Below are 22,884 nucleotides of genomic sequence, written 5' to 3'. Positions count from 1 at the left end.
TTCTAACTTAAAATATGTTTTGGTTTACCAATGTGGTTTCACATAGAAGCAGTGCGAGGATATTTATTTTGTTAATTTTTTTCCTGCTCCTCTACACAAACAGCAAAGATTGTTGTAAAAATGAATTCTAACAGTTTTTTCAGTTTAGTATTAGTTGGGCTTTTTGCACCTACAGCTTTGTGATTACAGTATTGTCCCTGTCCTGGGTGTAACACATTTGACCCCCTTGGCTCTACTGAACCTGTATCTCCTTAGGTGGTTATGGTGCGCTGTAAGTTTGGGTCAGTAGAACCACCAAAGTATAGCTTTTGATTCTTGGGTACGATGTATTATTTAGTTTGCTGGGTGCAGCAGTTGTGATTCAATCAGTTTTCTCTGCTGCAGATCTAGCAGAGCTCTGAATGCTGAGCTCTGTATAACCCCACCCCCACCACTGATTGGCAGCTCTACACCATGCTGCTCTCAGATTTCATAGCAATAACCTGACAGATTCCCAAAGACAGGTTTACACCAGCAGATTTCATCCCAGGGTGAGTGCAAATAAACTATCTGACTACTCAGTCTGTGCTTTATAATGGCCGATACAAACTACGTGATGATGAATAATTAAAGGGCTTGTCCATGCTAATTTTGATGACCTATCGGTGGGGGGTCCGACACTACTTGGCTATTGATCGCCTATCCTATTGAGGCAAGTAGGAAAATGGCCACTACAGAGTGTATGGAGTTGTGCTGTTTTTATCTGTGTACACTGTTACATCCAGCCACAGATGATTGTGATGGTGCCAGGGATCAGACCCCCACTAATCTGATATCAGTAACATAAGGCCCCGTCACACTAAACGACGCTACAGCGATCCCGACAACGATACGACCTGTCAGGGATCGTTGCTGCGTCGCTATGTGGTCGCTGGTGAGATGTCAAACAGTCAGATCTTCCCAACGACGCAGCAACGATGCGGCGACCCGTAACGATCTTTATAACGATGCACGCCTATGTGTTTCTGTGTCTGAGTCGTCAACAAGGTCGTTGGTAAGGTGTCAAACACAATGATGCATGCTACCCAGCGGGGCTTCAACGATCAAAGAAATGTCCAGACCTTTCCGACACGACCAGCGATCTCACAGCAGGGGCCTAGTCGCTGCTAAGTGTCAAACGTAGCGAGATCGCTGCTGAGGTCGCTGTTGTGTCACAGAACTTGTGACTCAGCAGCGATTTCGCTAGCTATCTCGCTTAGTGTGACGGGGGCTTTATCCTAAGGGCTGGTGCAGACGACCATATTTTTTGATCCAAGTGTGAGCCAACAAAACATCACATGGCACTCGGACCAATGTTGTTCTATGGGGCCGTGCACACATCTTATTTTTTTTTATTTCTATCCAATATTCGGATTGCACTCGGATGACATCGGTGTGCAGTGTGATTTTCATAGACTGACAAAATGGAGAACATGGAGAATTAGAGAATTTTATTATTTATTTTTTTTTTTTTACCACATCCGAGAAAATCCGATCACACTACTCACTCTGATCAATGTGTGATTAATATAATCTGCTCGATTTCTCTCAGATGAGTGAGAAATGGTCGTGACAACCCCCCCCCCACTCCTTCCCCGGCCTAAGGATCAGTCATCCGTGTCCAGGCGACAGACATATCGTGTAATCTGTATGTGGGTATGTATCGGAGGACCTTGTAAAGATAAACCTTCCACTCCACAGCATTTATTGTGGACTCCCCAGCACATCTGCACGGAGCTATGTCTTTGTAGTCACACTTCTCCTGCAGTCTGTGGCTTGTGTCCGTAGAGGTCCTCTTTCATGAGAATTTGGGAAAGTTATGAAATGTCCTATTCCTGATCCAAGGGTCTAGACTTTTTTTTTTTTAGCTGAGATGAACCTGTGCTGCAGTTTATGTACATGATAAGTAGTGAAGCTCCTCCACTGCAGAGAAGGGGAAAAATACACAGGGAATGAATGCCTGTACTCATCTCAGAACTGCTGGAGTGAACAGGAAAGCAGGATTAATGCTGTGTACCCACGATACGTTTTTTAAGCATTTCCGCAGCGGCAAAAAACGCTGCAGAAACGCTTAAAAAAACGCATGGTAGAAGGTCTGCCATGTTCCCCAATGATAATCCACATGTGCTGTGCACATGCTGTGGAAATTTTCGCTGCGGGTTATCATTGCGGAAAAAAACACATCACTACCAATTATTTTGCGGAATCGCAGCGTTTTCGCCACCATTGATTTGCATTGGAACGCATGGAATCCGCATCACTACATCTGTACATGCGGAATCCAAGCGTTTTAATGTGCGGGTGGTACCCGGGTTTGGAGAAGAGGAGACTCTCCTCCGGACCTTGGTACCATAGAACCTGTAAAAAAAAAAATAAAATAAAAAATAAATACTATATTTACCTTCTGATGGCCCGCGGTGTGCTTGTCTTCACTTGCCGGCTGATCGCGGTTGACTGAAGGACCTCTGCTGACGTCATAGGTATGTGACGGCAGGTCCTTCAGTGTAGTGTACTGCGAGCTGCCGGCGGCCAGGACGGAGCGAATCAAGACTCCAGGGGCCATCAGAAGGTAAATATAATATTTATTTTTTACTATTCTTTCGGTCACACTATATAAATCCATGCCGGTTGCATGGATTTATATAGTGTGACCAAGTTGTCAAGCACTTTCCAAGTGATGCTAAAATCGCTTGTCAACCCGCATGCGGAAATGCAAGTGAAGAACGCTTCACTTCCGCATGTCCCTGGCAGGAAAAACACATGTACAATCCGCATGTACAATCCGCATGTACAATCCGCATGTACAATCCGCATGTGTTTTTTCTGCCAGGGAGATGCAGAAATGCTCAGGAAAAAATCCGGAGCATTTCTGCATCGTGGGCACATAGCAAGAACCTGTTATTTTTTGTTCTTGGGCTATTATAACTGATAATGCTTGAAACATAAGTACAATTAAACTGATGAACGAGAATGAAGGTGAACAGCAGCTAGAAGAACATTTCAGATTCAGTATGTTGGAGATGGAAGGCCACAGTCCTGTTCCCATAATGGAGTAACAAACAGATATTACTACAGAAGAACAGCAAAATGATTCTTTACAATGAGATGATCTTGTTGAAGCTGCTTCACACCTCTTTCCTATTCATCATATGCGCTGTGTTGTGCACACGCTGCAGCTGGCAATAAGAGAGAGTCTGCAAGAGGGACATGCTGCAACTCTGATCAGCAAAGTGAGGAAATTGGCTATTGCTGCCAGAACCCCTAAAATTGATTCCATCTTGAGACGTGCTGGAAAAGGGGCAATTGTTGAATTACAAAGTTTTTTCACTTGCTCTCAAAGTAGAAGAGTTCAGTTGTTCCTCAAAACTGACTGTGCACGAGACAACTCTTTTTATACCCTGAAAGTGTTAGAGATGTTGCTCATGTGGTTACTGCTTTGCCACCAACCAAGTTAGTGTAGAGTGGTTGTTCTCTAGCCTTAAAATAATTAGGTCAGATTTGAGGTTATCTATAAAGGAGGATCTGATGGAGGCGATACTATTTCTCAGAACAAATTCATAGACTGCACAAATGTTCAGTACGTTTTTGTTGAAAACTGTTTTTTCCACTTACTGCATATTGCAAAAAAATATGCAAAAGTTTTTTTTTTTTTGTTCTAAAGTTCTATTCCAATAAATATAATATACAATAATCAAGCTATTTAAATATATTTAATCATAATAGCTGCTAATATTGGGAGCCACTGGTTGCCATTGTGTGCATGCAGTCCATTTAAATATCATGTACAGCAGTGTGTAAATGGTTAAACGGCTGTTATCAGCGCCATCTTCCATCACTGCTGTATAAAACCCTCAGGTATGGTGCAGCCTCGGTTCCTGAGCATGCTCTATACACACACCCAGGACTTACTGTTACGTTATGAGCGGGTTAAGTCGGCTTTGTCACTTCCTAATTGCAGACCTGTTTATGTGGCAGGTGTGAACTGTGTTCATGGGAAAACTATAAATGTGTTTTCAAAGGGAAGTACAGTATTTTCAAAGATTCGACTGTTTTCTCTATATATAGCTACATATAATATTGTATAATTGCAACCAGATGTTTGCTGTCAGTGAATAGAGCTATAATTTGCATTCCAGGGTCTAAAACCTTGTCCTGACCTAACAATATATAGTGTGTGACTAAGATGGCTGGACTGTTGCTATTCTGGTTCCCATGCAACAAACGATAGCCAGCACTCGCATCTTATTAAAATAATTGCTTTATTCATCCAGTAAAATAAAAGGCACAAAACTTGGTTGAAAACAGCACAAAAAATTAAAATGGCAGAAAAGAAATATCCACTGCGCTCTCAGGCAACATGTTTTAGACCTTACGTGGTCCTTTAAAAGCCGTATCTACAGCCTACACCTCTGGAGGCCTCCAATAAGTCCTAAAGTATAGAAGTCAGCTGTTCTACAGTAACAGAAGCACGCAGCAGACTATATACAGCGCCATGTAAGCTGTGCCGACCGTCACCTGCCCACCGTGCGCTAACAGGTCACTATGCTGAGATGGGGCCTATGGCTGTGTTTGGTGTGTGAACAAAGCCTAACCTTTTTGCTGTTGGGACAATTTTCACATTTTTGAAATGGACTAATATCGTAACTAGTGTTGAGCGAGTATGTTCTATTAACCCTTTCGCCGAGTATGCTCGGGCCGAGCTCCGAGTAGTTACAGCTGCTCGGTGATGTGTTTGAATCGCTCCCATGTGCATGATTTGCGACTGTTTGACAGTTTTATTACATGTGAGGATAGTCTATTTCTTACACATTCCTCACATGTAATCAAACTGTCAAACAGTCGCAAATCATGCACACGGGAGCGATTCAACCATATCACTGAGCAGCTATAAATACTCTGAGCTCGGCCTGAACATACTCGCTCAACCCTAATCTTAACCCCATACACACATTTTCTGAAAATGAACAAATGAACACCTTGCACATTGTGGATAAGCCACTCATCACTACGCTCATGGGCTCTTTTATGGTATTGTATCCCAACATGTGTATAGTAAGTCATGTTAAAGGGGGCTACTCCCCTGAATGTGGAAAACCCCAAGTAACATACCAAAAGAAACAAACATAGCAGCAGGTACTCTCTTTCCCTGGGTCCAGCACCGGCTCCCTGCTGCTGCTCTCGTCTCAGTGTTGTGGCTGCCGCGGTGAGAACTTGTCGACAGAACACATCACTGCTGTACCTGAGCCACCAAGCTCTGTGATGTGCTGTGTCGATGTGAAGTCACTGCTATAGCTGAGCTGCTGCTGAGCTCGGTGATGTGCTGTGTCGATGTGATGTCACTGCTATAGCTGAGCTTGGTGATGTGCGCTGTCGACTTGATGTCACTGCTGCAGCAAAAAACAGATTTGTTGAGGACGAGGACCTGTTCTTTTTGGCATTTTTGGATCGTTTGGGGTCCTCTTTCCTGACAATGGAAAGCCCCATTTTAAAGGAATTGTCCACTCCTCTGACAATCCTGTCTTAAATAGTATAGTCCCCAGTGTCACATAAAAATCACAGCTGCTTGCCTCTCCAGCGATGTTGGTGCTGAGTCTCTCGTAACATTGCTATGTGCCCACGTAGTAGATTTGATGCAGAGCGTTTTTGCCTCTCTGGCAGAAAAAAACGCATGCAGATTTACATGCGGTTTTTCTGCCAGAGAAGCGTTTTCGCATGCGTGTTTTCCAAGCGATTTTGAGCATCACTTGGAAAAGTGCTTGACAAGTTGGTCACACAATATAAACCCATGCAACCGACATGGATTTATAATGTGTGAACAACTGATGCTTTAAATGAAGCATCTATAGTAAAAAAAACAAACAAACAAAAACCCGTATACTCGCCTCTCCGGTCTCCTCCCGGCGGCGATCCTGCGATCCTCTCTTTTCGGCGTCCCGCAGTGTACTGTCAGGACCTGCGGTGACGTCATTTAGTCAGCTGATGGTCACGTGACCATCACCTGACCGCCGACGTCAGCGGTTGCGTGACCATCAGGTGACTAAATTACGTCACCGCAGGTCCTGACAGTACACCGCGGGACGCCAAGAAAAGAGTACGTGGCCGGGAGCAGACTGGAGGAGACCGGAGAGCAGACCGGGGGCTGCTGGAGAGGTGAATATACAGGTTTTGTTTATTTTTTACTTTTTTTTTCTTCTTTTTTTCACCGCGTGGTAGCCGGGATGAAGAGGAGTTGTAGTCTCCTCTTCATCCCGGGTACCACACGCACCGCAATTATGCTATAAATTCGCGGCCATTGAATTTAATTGAAACACAGCAAATCCACATATACCTGCGGGTTTGCTGCGTTGAAATGGTCATGCTGCGTTTTACAGCGCAATGCGAATTCGGCGCGCAAGTTAGCGCATCATGTGCACAACACATCCGAAATCACATTGCTTTGCATGGCAGACTGTTTTACAAGCATTTTCGCAGCCGTAAAAACGCTACGTGGGCACATGGCCTAAAGCGCACCTGTCCTCAGGATTGTGCTCCGTAACCTACATACTGTCAGATGGGCGACATTACACTGATATACCTTGGTTGACTTCCGTCCTGTGGTTGTTGTGTAATCTTTACTGTCAGTTTGGAGATGATATGCTTGTGCTCCGGTGTGGCCTGTGGGGGGTTCTATCTGGTGCTCTGCTTACATATTCATCTGTATGCTCTTATGACAGCTCACTGTGCCTTCACTGACCTGCCTCCTATTTTACATAATGCATCTAGTAGTGCGGGGCTAGGTAAAATAGGAGGCAGGTTAGTGAAGGATCAGTCAGTTGTCATAAGAGCATACAGATGAACGAGCGCCCCCCACAGGCTGCCTGAAGCACGGGCATATCATTAACTCCAAACTTAAAGTAAAGATTACACAAGAACTACAGGACGTATTTCATCAACCAAGGTATCATTTTAATCAGTGTAATGGCACCCACCTGACTGTATGTAGTTTACTGAGCACAATCCTGCTGAAAGGTGCACTTTAATGTTATGAGAGACTCATTGCCTGATGGCAAAAATAAAAGTAGAAGCCGGTGCTTACACTTATGTCTCTACTAAATCATCAAAGCTACAGAGGGAAACCCTTTGATCTACAGTGGATGCTGGTAAATATTTGCGTCATGGGGCTGACAAGTGACCTGATTATGTAAGCTATTTACAACCTCCTCCTCCACCAGGAAATAATCTGTATATTCTGCTCCCTGGCTTCATACAAGGGCTGGTCTGTGAATATTCACCTAGAAGGGTCAACACTGGGGTCAAGTACAGGGCGAGGAAGGCTCTAATCTGATCCATTGTATTCCAGCTGCAGCTATTGTTTTCAAGCAATTCCCCCCTTTCACATAGGGGTGTGGGGATAATTTCTACATGTTTGTGGTGAACTTTAGTGGATAGTTATTGTCTTAATGGGCAGGTCCCAAAGTCATCCCCTATGAATAGGGGATAACTTACGGACTGCTGGTGGTCCGACTGAGATCAGGGCTCTAGTAATAGGGCTCCGTAGGTGGAGTATGTGCACACTCATCGTCTGTGGGGTTGCTTGGTGACGTACCATGAAGCTGGCTACAGATGAGGGGTCCGGCTATATTTTGCTTGGATCTGATGTCGTTGATGGTCCTGTATGTAAGCTGGACATCAGATCCCCATAAATGAGCGACAGCTGTCAATGAACTGCAGATAAATATCCAGAATAACCCACTTCTAGCTCCCTGTGCCATGGCCTTCAGCGCTGCCTGTGAGTGTGCTCCTTGTCCTTTGTGTTCATTCATTCTGGTAATCCTCCTGATTTAGGGGTAAATGCCGCCCCCCTCCTGTTGTAGATCAGGAGCCCGGAGAGTCCCTACAGTCCTGAGTGAACACTATTCATCAGGAAGCCTGTGACCTCCGAGGCCTGACCGATGACTGCATGTAATTGCAGTGCGGCACTTATTACTCTACTGAAATATGAGCCAAAAGGCAAATCAAAGGGAGTAGCACTAATGTGTAAAATGTCAGGGTGTGTGCCTCGCTCTAGTGCCTTTGTCTGATTTGACAGATGGAGGCAATAAGGAGGACACATTCTTCTGTGTTATGACTGGGTGCAAGTGAAGTGCGGTATTATTAGATGCCGGTATTTCAGGAATTGGGCAGATTCGGCTTTTGTGGATAGAGTATTTATCGGCATGAGGTGATTGGAGTACGGTGTACAGTGATGGCTCTGACAAATGATGCATGCTAGTCCTGTATGAACTCAACTTAGAGCTGCGTTCAGACAGCCATTCTGCCCCTCCATATTAATGGGGATATAAATTCCCCGTTCTGCCGGTTGGTGCAGGTCCCAGCAGTCGGACCCCACTGATAACTAACTTTTATCACCTATCCCGTCACTTGACAACTCCATCAGGAATCCACAGAATAGGTCATAACTTACTGACAAGTGGGGGTCCGACCACTGGGACCTGCACCAACTGGCAGAATGGGGCATTCTTATCCCCATTAATATGGAGGGGCAGATTGGCTGTCTGAACGCAGCTCCAAGTTATCACCTATTCTGTGGATTGCTGATGGAGTTGTCAAGTGACAGGATAGGTGATAACCAACTTTTATCAGTGGGGTCTGACTGCTGGGACCTACACCAACCGGCAGAATGGGAAATTTTTATTCCCGTTACAGAATGTCTGAGCAGGTTGTGCGGCTGACTGCTGCTCCATCCATTCTCTATGGCCTGCCGAGTGCTGCACTTTACTGTTTTTCCAGCATCCCCATAGAGAATGCAGTCACTGTTGAGCATGAGCACTGCTGCTTCATTCCAATGGGGAGAGACGTGGTTAGCTAAAGGTGGGCTCATGGAGGCTTGGGAGCCCAGTCTATATAAGCCCTATGTCACGAAGAACACTCCTGGCGGGGGGTAATACGCTAAGCTGAGAGCTTCTTCCCTTAGTTTCGGCAATCAGATCTCACTGGACAAAGCCTGAGACCCGTCACTGACACGTCAAATTTTATCAAAGGGCAGTTCAGGATCTGCAGTAACATCCTGGAGGAAGCCGCTAACCTTCTGCCAGCACCGCATGTTCACAGGGTATTTTACATCCCATTCACATGATGTTGGAAATATGAATGTGCTGCAGATTGCAAACTCCAAGGGAACCAGTCATTAGGTTAATGCTGCAAGAAGCCACAGGCAGCATGAATCGTCCCGGCTGAGCTTGCACCCAGGTGTACTTTACACTGAAGCTCTGCAGCTTTTCAAAGAAAACCATTTGAAGAACTGCTTGGAGACTATAGGGAGAGACCTGACTGATCTGACCACGTCCCTGCTGGTTTCTCCACGCCCCATTCCACTTGATTGAACCACTAATTGAAGAATCAGCCATGTGTGTACCTGTCAGAGTATTTCAAAGCAGGAATGATCTGGGTGTAATACTATCTAGTGAGGAGTTCCCGTTAAATTCTGAAAAGGCAATGCATTGGCTCCACATAATGCTAACAGGAGGCCATTGCTTCAAGACACAGGAAATTGTTACATGGTGGAATACAACGATTTAGTAAGACCTGTCAGAGGACTCGTTGCCATTGAATGCCCCCTTGACTATAGGTATACAGTGCACAATTTTAATAGTTTTTTTTTATTTTTTTAAATGTTTCCTTTATTTTGCTTTCCTTAGTGTGGAACCGAGAGTGACTTGTCCAAATCATCCTGAAGCCATTTTGGTTGAAGATTATAGAGCAGGGGACATGATCTGCTCTGAATGTGGACTTGTTGTAGGTAAGGTCAATATAATGGGGGGGCAGCAGATCTCACAGATCTAGTGATGGCTGCTCCGCATGGGGACAGGAAGTGATGTGGTCTTTTCAGTCACTGCTCAGGCCTGCGATTAGCTGCAGTGTTCAGGTGACTGGAACATATCGTTACAGTCCTATGACTTCTTGTTCCATTCATCTGACTGCTGCTGCCAATCACAGGCCTTGGAGGTCAGTTAGCTGAAGAACAATAGTCTTCCTGTCCTGGTAAAGACCACCTAAGTGGCTACGACTGGACACATGGGGGGGTTAGAATAAAGCAAACTTCAGGTTTTTCTATCTCTCCATCTCTGGAGTAAACTCCTGTTTATAATTTCAGGTGATCGGGTTATTGACGTTGGCTCTGAATGGAGAACCTTCAGCAACGACAAAGCCTCCAAAGATCCTTCTCGAGTTGGAGATACCCAGAATCCTCTTCTAAGTGGTGGAGACCTGAGTACGATGATCGGAAAGGTATCTCTTATGGAACATGCCGGCTTCTAGACCTATGTGTGGGGGAGGCTTATTGTAATATAAATGTCTCTTTCCACTCAGTGACCACATGACGGCCACACTGCTGCCCCAATTCATCAAGACAAGCTATTTTCTCGTCATCCTTGATGAGGGGATGTAGCGGACTTGGACGCTGCTGATTCATGAAGAGGTGCACACTACGGAGTCTGGAGCATCCGACAAGTGGTGTGTGCCTCCGTTCACTACACCAGAAACCTTACTCCATTCAGGGACTGGAGTAAGGTTTCTGGCATATGGAACGACACACCTAGTTAGCTCATTTAATGCATGTGGCGTCATGCCCCCATCTCTCTCCAGCTCCATCCATTTTGTCGGAGCTAGGATAAACTAATGTGAAAATACCAAAAAAACGCAAGTACAATTCATAGCCTTATGTACTTTATTTTTTATTGTCACAGGGAACGGGTGCAGCAAGTTTTGATGAGTTCGGAAATTCCAAATACCAGAACCGTAGGACCATGAGCAGTTCAGACCGCGCCATGATGAACGCGTTTAAGGAAATCACAAATATGGCAGACCGAATAAACCTCCCCCGTAATATTATCGTAAGTCAGCATCTGGTAATACCAAGCGTGAGCGCCATAAGCGTCTAAGTGTCCCTTCTCTAAAATGTTGTTTTTTTTTTTAAAAATTTTTTTTACATTTTTGATTTCTTTTAAAGGATCGGACTAATAATTTATTTAAACAAGTTTATGAACAGAAAAGCCTGAAGGGTAGAAGTAATGACGCCATAGCTTCCGCATGTCTGTATATTGCATGTAGACAAGAAGGGGTACCCCGAACATTTAAAGGTTAGTGCTTCTGTACCATTGTATAGCGCTGCTTGGAATGGTGTAACTTGTTCATGGCTGTGATGAGTTTATTTATACTCTTGTGTAAGGTTTATTATGATGGTCGACATAGGTTGAGAGTTGCCACACACCATCAATATAGTCATAAGTTACATGTTAGAGCAAACTTTTAGCAGTGAGTATTGGTGTTTCCCTATTCAGAAGTACAGAAGATTTAAGGTGTATGTATACTTCACAGCTTGTCCAGATTAGTCTCTAAACATCCTGGTGATCCCCACCCTCCCCACTGTGACACTGTAGATCCTGTGCTTTGAACCAATGGGACCCCCATGGATTGCTCACAGCACTCTCAAAGCGTTCTCTTCAGGAAGGCAGGGGCGCATGCACAGGGCAGTGAGCACCGCTTTATGCCCTCACTCATGCAGAAGCTGCTTCCCTGGAGTGAGAACATCAGTTGGGTTTTAGGGCCCAAACCTGCAGAATCTACAGGAGGGAGGGGGTCCCCCAGACCACCATCGATTTGTGACATGGGTACACTTAAAGATATGAGCACATCTGTTCTATTCTGAGACACGGGCATCACTGTCATACTACTTGGCAGCATTCACCCAGGCACAATTGACCTGAAATGGGATCATAAAAAGGAACCGCCGCACAGAACAAAGCCACAGATTATTTGGTCAGCTTTCAATTAAAGGGGTTATTTAAATACATTTTGCTAATATACAAATGGTCCACAAACTCGCATGCTTCTCTGAACTGTGCTGGGCCCCCTACCGGTTTCTTAGCTTCCTCTTTTGGTGGGGGGCGTTTGGCTGCAGAAGTCACCCATCACCGTAGTACTATTTTATTAAAGCACCACTCCAGAGCTGAAATAATAATACATTTAAAATTAGTGCCACCACTCCAGTGTGTTTTTTTTTTTTTTTTTTTTTTTTTAAGCTCCCTACCTCTACTCTTATACTTACCAGCTGCTGTCTTCAGCTCTTCCCGGGTCCTCCACCTTGTGACCTCAACTTCTGATGAGCGGAAGTCCGATAACTGTTACAAGCTCAGTGTGATTCTGAGAATCTTGTCCTGGCTCTCATAGTTACATTGAGTTGTGACTTCTGAATCGCCCAGCAAAAACTGGAGCGATCCGGCGGGTCACAAACTACTGGAGACCGAAAGGAGCTCCACTGGGAACAGATGAAGACTGCAGCTGGTAAGTATATCATAGACTTTTTTCTTTTTTTTTTTTTTTTTTTTTTTTTTTTAGAAAGCTGTTCTGTTGAAAGAATCTGAGATGGTAGGATACGTGATCCACTCTGTAGCCGGGGCATAGGTGTGTGTGTACAGTGCTCTCCAAAGAGGAGGCAGCCGCCTTTCCTCTCCGGCACGGTTCATTCCTGGGCACTAGTAACAAACCCCTGTATCCTCAGCCAGTTTCACCTTCTGTGAGCTGTTTAATTTCCCTGTTTCGGAGGGGGGTCCTCTTCTCCCATGTGGGCACATCTGATGCTGATTATTTGCTGCCATTTAATTAACTTGCTCTTTCGGACTGACTACAGTAGTCTGACAACTGATGTTTGCTTTGTAGAAATCTGCGCTGTCTCAAGAATCTCCAAGAAAGAAATTGGCAAATGTTTCAAGCTGATCTTGAAAGCGTTGGAAACAAATGTGGATTTGATTACTACGGGAGACTTTATGTCCAGGTTCTGCTCAAACTTGGGCCTCAGCAAACAAGTGCAGATGGCAGCTACTTGCATTGCACGCAAGGCTGTGGAGCTGGACTTGGTGCCTGGAAGAAGTCCCATATCTGTGGCAGCTGCTGCCATTTACATGGCTTCACAAGCATCTGCTGAAAAGAGAACGCAGAAAGGTTAGTAAAATGCTGCCGGGGTGACCATCCGCTGCTCGGAGAACCTCACTCTTGGCTTTTATAAACTGCTCAGGAGGATTGCTGAAGGTTAGTTTTCAAGGATGTGTAGTTACATGTGAATATAGAGGGACAGTAATCAGACTGATCATGTACAATCGGTAAAGCAGAGAATTCTGCTGCAGTAGAAGGATGAATTTTTCATTAAAGGACCAGTCACTGGGTCAGACATGGCCAGTTTTTGCTCTCCTTTTATTTTTGCTGCTCGTCAGAGTATTCAATTTTTTTTTATTTTTTTTATTTTAATGTCTATTGTCATTTATTTATTTTGCCCACTTATATAGCGCCATTAATTCCACAGCGCTTTACAGACATTATCATCCTATAGATCTATCATTCTATATAAATACAACAAATGGCACAGTCCTTTAAATCAGAGGTCCCCAACCGCCGGTCCGCGGACCAGGACCGGGCCGTTGGGGTTTTTCAGCCGGTCCGCGGGGAGAGGGGGCCCCTCCAGCCTCCAGCAGGGCCGCCATCAGGGCATGACTGCCCTGACTCAAGTATGGGGCCCGGCCGGTAGGAGCCCCCCTCTTGTGCGTCTCTCTCCTCATGGGGCCCCCGGCCGCATGCTAAGCGCCGGGTCCGGGACATCTTAGCGCTGCGCTGCTGCGGCAGCACCTTCATGATTCCCCTGACTTCCGGTCATGTGACGGCGCCGTCACATGGCCGGAAGTCAGGAGAACCTGGTGTCAGCGATTTGGACGAGCGCCAGGATTCTGCAGGGATCGCATGGGGGTAAGTATAACAAGTTTTATTTTTTTTTAAATACAATTAACTAGGAGTGGGGGGAATGGGAGATGCACATGGGGGGAGGGGAGAGATGAGAGAGCCACATGGGGGGGAGGGGAGAGATGAGAGAGCCACATGGGGGGGAGGGGAGAGATGAGAGATGCCACATGGGGGGGAGGGGAGAGATGAGAGATGCACATGGGGGGGAGGGGAGAGATGAGAGATGCACATGGGGGGGAGGGGAGAGATGAGAGATGCACATGGGGGGGAGGGGAGAGATGAGAGATGCACGGGGGGTGGATGAGAGATGCACGGGGGGTGGATGAGAGATGCACGGGGGGTGGATGAGAGATGCACGGGGGGGTGAGAGATGCACGGGGGGGTGAGAGATGCACGGGGGGGTGGATGAGAGATGCACGGGGGGGTGGATGAGAGATGCACGGGGGGGTGGATGAGAGATGCACGGGGGGGTGGATGAGAGATGCACGGGGGGGTGGATGAGAGATGCACGGGGGGGTGGATGAGAGATGCACGGAGGGGGATGAGAGATGCACGGAGGGGGATGAGAGATGCACGGAGGGGATGAGAGATGCACATGGGGGGGTTATGTTTACATAACTTTGTTGCCTTATGAAGGGCGGGGGGGGCCCCCAAAAATTTCTTGCACAGGGGCCCACTACAGTCTGTGTCCGCCCCTGGGATGAAGTAAATGCAGCTGAACAGCAGCTGTCAGGACAGCTGCCCTGTCCTGCTGCAGGGCGTGATGGGGCCTCAGTGATGCGGCTCCTGGCATAGCTCCTGGCGGGGACCTGGTCTACACTATATGATAAGTATGCACTAAACTCCAAATCCCTCCATTACCCCGCCCCCATATGACCAAAGCCCCGCCCACCCCACCCCCTCCTTGCTGGGCCATGGAAAAATGATCTTGCTTCAAGCCGGTCCCTGGTGCAAAAAAGGTTGGGGACCACTGCTTTAAATGGTACAACACCCAACAAAGCTTGATCCTTAGATAGTCCACAGGAAAGTGTTTTGTTTTTTTTTACCCCCACATATTCGCATTTTACGTTGTGTAGTTCTTTACCCCCGAGGGTGGTTTGCACATTAATGACCGGGCCAATTTTTACAATTCTGACCACTGTCACTTTGAGGTAATTACTCTGGAACGCTTCAACGGATCCCCCTGATTCTGTGACTGTGTTTTTGTTTTTGTTTGTTTCCCACATGTCTGCTTCACATCAGCACAATTCTGGAACCAAATTTTTTTTTTTTTTTGTTAAGGGTTAAAAGTTGACCAGCGATTTCTCATTTTTCCAACAATTTACAAAACCATTTTTTTAGGGACCACATCACATTTGAAGGGACTGTATTACAGAAAATACCCCAAATTGACTCCATTCTAAAAACTGCACCCTCAAGGTGCTTAAAACCACATTCAAGAAGTTTATTAACCCTTCAGGTGCTTCACAGGAATTTTTGGAAGATGGAAGACCACAATGAACATTTTAACTTTTTTCACAAAAAGTTACTTTAGACCCAAATTTTTTTTATTTTCGTAACCAGAAAAAATGGACCCCAAAATTTGTTGTGAAATTTCTCCTGAGCATGCTGATACCCCATATGTGGGAGAAAACCACTGTTTGGGCGCACGGCAGGGTTTGGAAGGGAAGGAGCGCCATTTGACTTTTTGAATGTAAAATTTGCTTGAATAATTAGCGGGCGCCATGTTTCGATTGGGGAGCCCCTGATGTGCCTAAACAATGGAAACCCCCCACAAGTGACACCATTTTGGAAACTAGACCCCTCAGGGAACTTATCTAGATGTGTGGCAAGCACCCTGAACCCCCAGGTGCTTCACAGAAGTTTAGAATGTAGAGCTGTGAAAATTAAAAAAAAAAAAAAAAAAAAACTAAAAAAAATATCAAACTTTTTCCACAAAAACTACCTATTTTTTTTTTTTCACAAGAGTAAGAGGATAAAATGGGTGCCAAAAACTGTTGTGCAATTTCTCCTAAGTACGCCAATACCCCATATGTGGGGAAAATACAGTGTTTGGGTGCACGGCTGGGTTCAGAAGGGAAGGAGCACTGTGTGACTTTTTGAACGCAAAATTGGCTGGAATTGAGAGTGGATGTCATGTTTCGTTTGGAGAGCCCCTGATGCGCCTAAACAGTGGAAACTTCCCTCCCACAAGTGACCCCATTTTGGAAACTAGACCCCTCAAGGATTTTATCAAGGGGTATAGTGAACATTTTAAACCCAGAGGTATGACACAATTTGTTTACATTAGGTCATCATATTGAATAAGTTGTCATTAGTCTTGAGCGCAAGTGCTCGCTACTTGAGTTTGCATCGGGTACTCGGGTATGTACCATGAGGTGCTCAAGTGTCATGCTCGAGTCCTCGCCCTGCATGTTTTACGGTTGTTATCGTGCATGGCAGGCAATCCCTGCATGGTTTTTTTGGCTGTATAACAGCTGCAAAACATAAGGGGAGGAGACTCGAGCATGTCACTCTAGCACCCCTGTTACATGGTGCATACCTGAGTACCTGATGCAAACTCAAGTAGTGAGCACTTGAGCTCAACATTAGTCGCCATATCGTTGTGTTTTTTTTTTTCAAAATTGGGAAAAAATGTTGACTTTTTTTTTTTATTATTATTGGTACCATTTTCGGGCAAATGCCATTTTGTGATCACTTTCTATTCCACTCTATAATTTTTTTTTTACTGTGTTCACTAAAGGTTTTAACTAGTAAGACAGTTTTTTATAGGTCAGGTCGTTCCAGATGCGGTGATGCCAAATGTGTTTACTTTTATTGTGTTTTTTTTTTTTTCTTCATAATTTATGGGTACAGTATATACTGCTCAAAAAATAAAGGGAACACTTTGATAACGCATCCTAGATCTGAATGAATGAAATATTCTCATTGAATACTTTGTTCTGTACAAAGTTGAATGTGCTGACAACAAAATCACACAAAAATAATCAATGGAAATCAAATTTATTAACCAATGGAGGCCTGGATTTGGAGTCACCCCCAAAATTAAAATGGAAAAACACACCACAGGCTGATCCAACTTTGATGTAATGTCCTTAAAACAAGTCAAAATGAGGCTCAGTATTGTGTGTGGCCTCCACGTGCCTGTATGACCTCCCTACAACGCCTGGGCATGCTCCTGATGGGGTTGCGGATGGTCTCCTGTGGGATCTCCTCCCAGACCTGGACTAAAGCATCCGCCAACTCCTGGGCAGTCTGTGGTGCAACGTGACGTTGGTGGATGGAGCGAGACATGATGTCCCAGATGTGCTCAATTGGATTCAGGTCTGGGGAATGGGCGGGCCAGTCCATAGCTTCAATGCCTTCATCGTGCAGGAACTGCTGACACACTCCAGCCACATGAGGTCTGGCATTGTCCTGCATTAGGAGGAACCCAGGGCCAACCGCACCAGCATATGGTCTCACAAGGGGTCTGAGGATCTCATCTCTGTACCTAATGGCAGTCAGGCTACCTCTGCCGAGCACATGGAGGGCTGTGCGGCCCTCCAAAGAAATACCGCCCAACACCATTACTAACCCACTGCCAAACCGGTCATGCTGAAGGATGTTGCAGGCAGCAGATCGCTCTCCACAGCGTCTCCAGACTGTCACGTCTGTCACATGTGCTCAGTGTGAACCTGCTTTCATCTGTGAAGAGCACAGGGCGCCAGTGGCGACTTTGCCAATCCTGGTGTTCTGTGGCAAATGCCAAGTGTCCTGCACAGTGTTGGGCTGTGAGCACAACCCCCATCTGTGGATGTCGGGCCCTCGTACCACCCTCATGGAATCGGTTTCTAACAGTTTGTGCAGACGCATGCACATTTGTGGCCTGCTGGAGGTCATTTTGCAGGGCTCTGGCAGTGCTCCTCCTGTTACTCCTTGCACAAAGGCAGAGGTAGCGGTCCTGCTGCTGGGTTGTTGCCCTCCTACGGCCCCCTCCACGTCTCCTGGTTTACTGGCCTGTCTCCTGGTAGCGCCTCCAGCCTCTGGACACTACGCTGACAGACACAGCAAACCTTCCAACAGCTTGTATTGATGTGCCATCCTGGATGAGCTGCACTACCTGAGCAACTTCTGTGGGTTGTAGAGTCTGTCTCATGCTACCACGAGTTTGAAAGCACAACCAACATTCAAAAGTGACCAAAACATCAGCCAGAAAGCATTGGTACTGAGATGTGGTCTGTGGTCCCCACCTGCAGAACCACTCCTTTATTGAGTGTGTCTTGATAATTGCCAATAATTTCCATCTATTGTCTATTCCATTTGCACAACAGCATGTGAAATTGTCAGTCAGTGTTGCTTCCTAAGTGGACAGTTTGATTTCATAGAAGTTTGATTCACTTGGAGTTATATTCTGTTGTTTAAGTGTTCCCTTTATTTTTTTGAGCTGTGTACTTTTTGGATAATTTTTTTTTTTTTTTTTTTTTTTTTTTTTTTTAACTTTGTCCCACTTTGGGACTTTGATTTTTTTTGTAGCCTGATCGCTTGTATAGCATAGAGATGCAGCACCATCCCTGTGCTGCACAGGCACAAGTTCCTTTGATCGTGCACTGTGCATGATCAAAGTAACTTCCTGGTGACCCGGCTGTCGTCATGACTACATCGGGTCACCATGCCAATGACCGGGACCCAGCAGACACAGCGCGTGACCCTGGAAACTAGGTGAGAGGGGCGCACTTATCTCCCCTTGCTCCCGGAATGCTGCGATCGACTTAGATCGCAGCATTTCGTGGGTAAATGTGGCAGGAGAGGTGCAGCACCGCTCCTGGCATATAGTACTGGGTGTCAGCTGTGAGAATCTGCTTACACCCTGCGGCGATCGCCCCGCACAGCTTGTGTACGGGCGCGATCACATTTCAATAATAGTACGTACCTGGTCCATAAGGCTCAGGGCACAGAGACATACTATTACTGACAATATCAGAAAGGGGTTAATGCACCTTGGTTCTGACCCGGAGTTTCTGATTTCATGCAAGTGGGATACCCGCACAATTTTAAGGTTGGAGTGGGATCGGAACACAATGCGCGGACTGGCCGGCGACTCTCCCTACCCATGAGTGACCGCTTCATGTAGTTCTATGTATCTGTCACGCTCAGACTGGCAGCGGCTTTCCTGACCAGTGCACTGCGTTCTGATTTTGCTTTGACTTATACGACTGTCTAACTGGACCCTTACAGGACAAAATCCGACCATGTGATGACACCAGTCTGCATCTGCTGCGGCACAGAAGTTTTTCACAGCTGTTGTGGGAAGGACTGCAGGACTCCATACAACTTTTTTTTTTTTTTGTCCTAGACATGAGTTCTCAATGGAGTGAGGGAAGTGAGCTCCTGCAGTAGCTAATCTCTTACAGGAGAATCTTATCTTGAAATCCCAAACACTTGTCCCCCCCCCCCCCACACACACACACCCATCTTTGTGCCATACACAATATCACAATATTGTCGGCCAGTCCAATTTGAAATTCTCATTCACCTTTTTTTTTTTTGTATATTGGTGAAATTTGTTGTGCAATATTGGTACTCCCCACCCCTGTTTCCTGGCTAAATGGTTATAATACACATACCAAGTCATTGTACTGTTATGCATTTGTATCGCACCGCCTTACCGAATGTTTACTTCCTTTTCACAGAAATCGGTGACATCGCAGGCGTAGCTGACGTAACCATCCGACAGTCCTACAGACTCATCTACCCACGGGCTCCGGACTTGTTCCCTACGGACTTCAAGTTTGACACCCCTGTGGACAAGTTGCCGCAGTTATAATGAAGCCCTCATGTGATTCTGGAATAGTCGACCCTTTTGATCACGGTTTTATTTCAAGTTGATGCAGAGACGTCAAGTAAAATTGGTGCAAATCTGCAGCAATTCTAATAAAACATTCCAAGCGTTTTCTATGTGTATATATCATAGCAAGTGAAATATTTAAGATTTGAACAATGGCGTGATTCTTTGTTTTGCAGACATTGTATATGGACTGCTAATAAACACTTTCCAGAAATTCTTCCTCGTCATCCTTTTAAGAGCCGGACGCAGAACTGCTGCTGCCGGCAAGTTGTGGACCGCGCGGTCCATGATGACGCTTGTTCTAAGCCTTTTTACTGTACATTGTAACACTGGACTTGGTGCCTTGATTAATACGGTTTTCTATTTAATGTATCCTTTTTTGTAATTGACCTATTGTAACATTTTTTTAACACCTTATGGTCCCTTATTGCTGAAGACAAATTCTCAACTTGACTGTAACATTAGGGCCCTAACACTTAAGTGTTTTATCTCTTAAACAGTTATTCTCTTGTTCTTTAATCGGTAAACTGCAAGTGCTTGTGAACACGGGCAACATTGAAATTTGTTTAAAACAAATTCACACTATTCTTGAGAATAAAGTTTTTTTTTATCTCTATTGCATACTAATCGTTACCTAAAGTTTATGCCACCTGGGGGAGATCGTGGAATAGGGGTTTGCATTGAGTTAAATGGGAAAAGTGTAAATCTGTGTTCATCGAATATGCCACAAGTTCATCTGTAATTTAGATCTGCACAGTGGGACTGACGGCCCAGTTTTTTTTCTTTTTCTTAATTTATTTCGCTTTAGGTGTGTGCAGTTTGAGAACTTGCTGCTTTTCCAGTACAGAAACAAATGTTTCAGGACTGAGAAGGAAGAGGCGCGCTGTAGACCTGTAGAGTCGTGGGCAAAAATTGTTAGACACAAACTTTTGTTTTCACAATTTGTGGCTTTTAGTTGTTTTTTTTTTAGATCTTTAGCAATATGTTTTCTATGGTTTCTGAATTACAATTATCAGCGTTACATAAGTTTTTGAACTTTTAACAAATCAAGTTTAAGAAAAAACTCACTCGATGTTTAGTTTTGTCCCTTAGTGCTCAAGACTTCTGCAATTCGTCCTGGCAGCTGGATGGCTTCTGGGCCAAATGCTGACTGACTAGTGTTGATCGAGCACTGACCTGCTCAGTACTCGAATCGAACGCTCGGACACGCTCAACTCGAGTAGCGAGCATAATGGAAGTGAATGGCAAACTTGAGCATTTTTCACACTCCTAATTCAAATAAGCTTCTTATGGGGACTCGAGTGCCACCGATTCTCGGCACTACTCGATCGGGCATCCCTATGCTTGATCAAGTATCGAGCAGGGCCGAGCATGCTCGCCCATCACGAATGGCAACCCATTCTTGTCTAATCAATGCTTGGAGATTGTTTGTTTGTTTTTGTCCACCAGCAGTTTGAAGATTGACCTCCGGTTCTCCTATGATTGAAAATGGAGATTCCTAGCCGTGAACCCAAAATTTCACTGTTTTTACAAAGCAACTTACCACTTTTGCCTTGTGATCTGGAGCACCATCATGCTGGAAAAAGCATTATTCTCACAATGATTGTGGAGTAATCTGGCAAAGTTGCTTTTGGAATACTTTAGATTCCATTCTGTATTTACAACAGTGTTCTTGGGCAACACACACACATGAATGGTCTCCGGATGCTTTACTGTTGGCATGACACAGAACTAATAGTGCTCACCTTGTCTTTCGACAATTTCAGTTGTTCCAAACAGTCAGAAGGGGGCTTCATCAGAGGAAAAAACTTTGCAATTCAATCCCTCTTGCTCCTGCAAAGTTATTGTCTCTGAAGTCCCCTTCTGACTGTTTGTACATCTGGAGGAATGATTGTCCAAAGGACGAAGGTCAGCACTACCATGAGTCAAGTGTCATGCTGATACTACAGCATCCTGAGACCATTAATGTGTTGGATTTTCATTCATAGAGGGGGCTTGCTCACAATTTTGCCGAAGAACACTGCCATGACTAAAGAATGGGATCTAAACAACTTCATTGCTAAATTGCTCCTGAATCCTTGTAATAATGCTTTTCTCAGCATCACTGAGCACCAGGTCTCAAAGCAAAAGTGACAACTGGCTTAGTGAACAAAACACTGAAGTTTTGGATCCATGGCCAATATAACCCCCAAAACGGAGTTCCGCTGAAACTGATCAATCCTCAAATCGGGGGGGAGAAACTAACACAAATTGTGATGAACTCCAAGCGCTGACCTAGGCGAGAATGGGCTGGCATCTGTCAGGATTTGGCCCAGATATTCAGCTGCCAAGGAGAATTGCAGGAGTCTTAATATTTTACGGTGTTGACCCTTATTTTGAGTCTTTATATAAAAATGTACTTTTCAGTAGTTTCAAAACTTAAGCAGCAAAGTTTGAAAAACAAACTTTTGGTCGGTGATTTTAGAATAATATTTGTAGCTGCTATGTGCCAGTGTACGACATGTACTGTTGTGTCTGCTGCTTTACTGGCTTAAATTGACGAGTATTTTAGCTGCACTTGGCCATGCCTCCTCCTGCTGAGCTCCACCCACTTCTGAAAAAGAAGTACTCTTGCTCCTGGAATCGATCTATTACTGATCGTTCAGTGCACATCTGATGCTGGGGCGGCATATGTAAACACACAGTATTAAATGACCTCCGATCGGCAAACTTTGCCAGTCTGTAGATGTTTAATGTTGCACATCACGCAGGCTTGATGGGCCTTTAGACAGACAATATTTTTAAACTGAAAATGTAATTGAAATACATCCTGTAATAGGGTTAATTACCTCCATTTTGCTGCCTTCATGGTGATAAAGTGACAAGTGGGTTGCGTTATACTTCATATCTGGAGTATGGAACTCTCAACTAAAGTGTGGGGTGGAGCAGTTGCTTCATAGTGTGCACACAGGGAGAAGTGCAGGAGCTGGGTTTGCACTGTGCTGTTATTGTGACTGCAGTGTATTGTCCTCCCATAAACCCTTGTATAATGAGAACTTGCTGCAGTTACACTTGTTACAGGGGGCCACAGACTGCTTGACTCCGTTCCTTACAGCACTTGGGGGATCCTCGCTCATCTCAATGTGGCTTCTCTATAGACTTTGCACGCTATGGAGACTCTGGATCCATACTCTAGCTGCGGAGTACAGATCTATGCACTTGTCAAAGAAGACCACCAACATTTTCTCTGCTCAGGCAGCAAAACTGGGTAATTTCTCTTTTTTACAAAACTA

At 45.1% G+C, this 22,884-nt stretch overlaps 1 protein-coding gene across 1 annotated transcript in view; it reads left to right on the top strand.

Moving 5' to 3' along the window:
• Positions 1-19,826, top strand: part of GTF2B (general transcription factor IIB) — a 32,905-nt gene extending 13,079 nt beyond the window's left edge. Inside the window, exons 2-7 of the mRNA XM_073642586.1 lie at positions 9,696-9,796; positions 10,151-10,284; positions 10,743-10,889; positions 11,006-11,135; positions 12,715-12,996; positions 19,458-19,826. Coding sequence (XP_073498687.1) covers positions 9,696-9,796; positions 10,151-10,284; positions 10,743-10,889; positions 11,006-11,135; positions 12,715-12,996; positions 19,458-19,591 — 928 coding nt within the window. The 3' untranslated portion in view covers positions 19,592-19,826. The remainder of the gene's footprint in view (positions 1-9,695; positions 9,797-10,150; positions 10,285-10,742; positions 10,890-11,005; positions 11,136-12,714; positions 12,997-19,457) is intronic.
• Positions 19,827-22,884: the final 3,058 nt, after the last annotated feature.

The sequence above is a fragment of the Phyllobates terribilis genome, unplaced genomic scaffold, assembly GCF_046119375.1.
Source record: "Phyllobates terribilis strain yellow unplaced genomic scaffold, ASM4611937v1 Scaffold_8__6_contigs__length_399053987, whole genome shotgun sequence".
Classification (NCBI taxonomy): Eukaryota; Metazoa; Chordata; class Amphibia; order Anura; family Dendrobatidae; genus Phyllobates; species Phyllobates terribilis.
The sequence above is the reverse complement of the archived record's forward strand: the minus strand, read 5'-3'. Positions and strand labels throughout refer to the sequence as shown.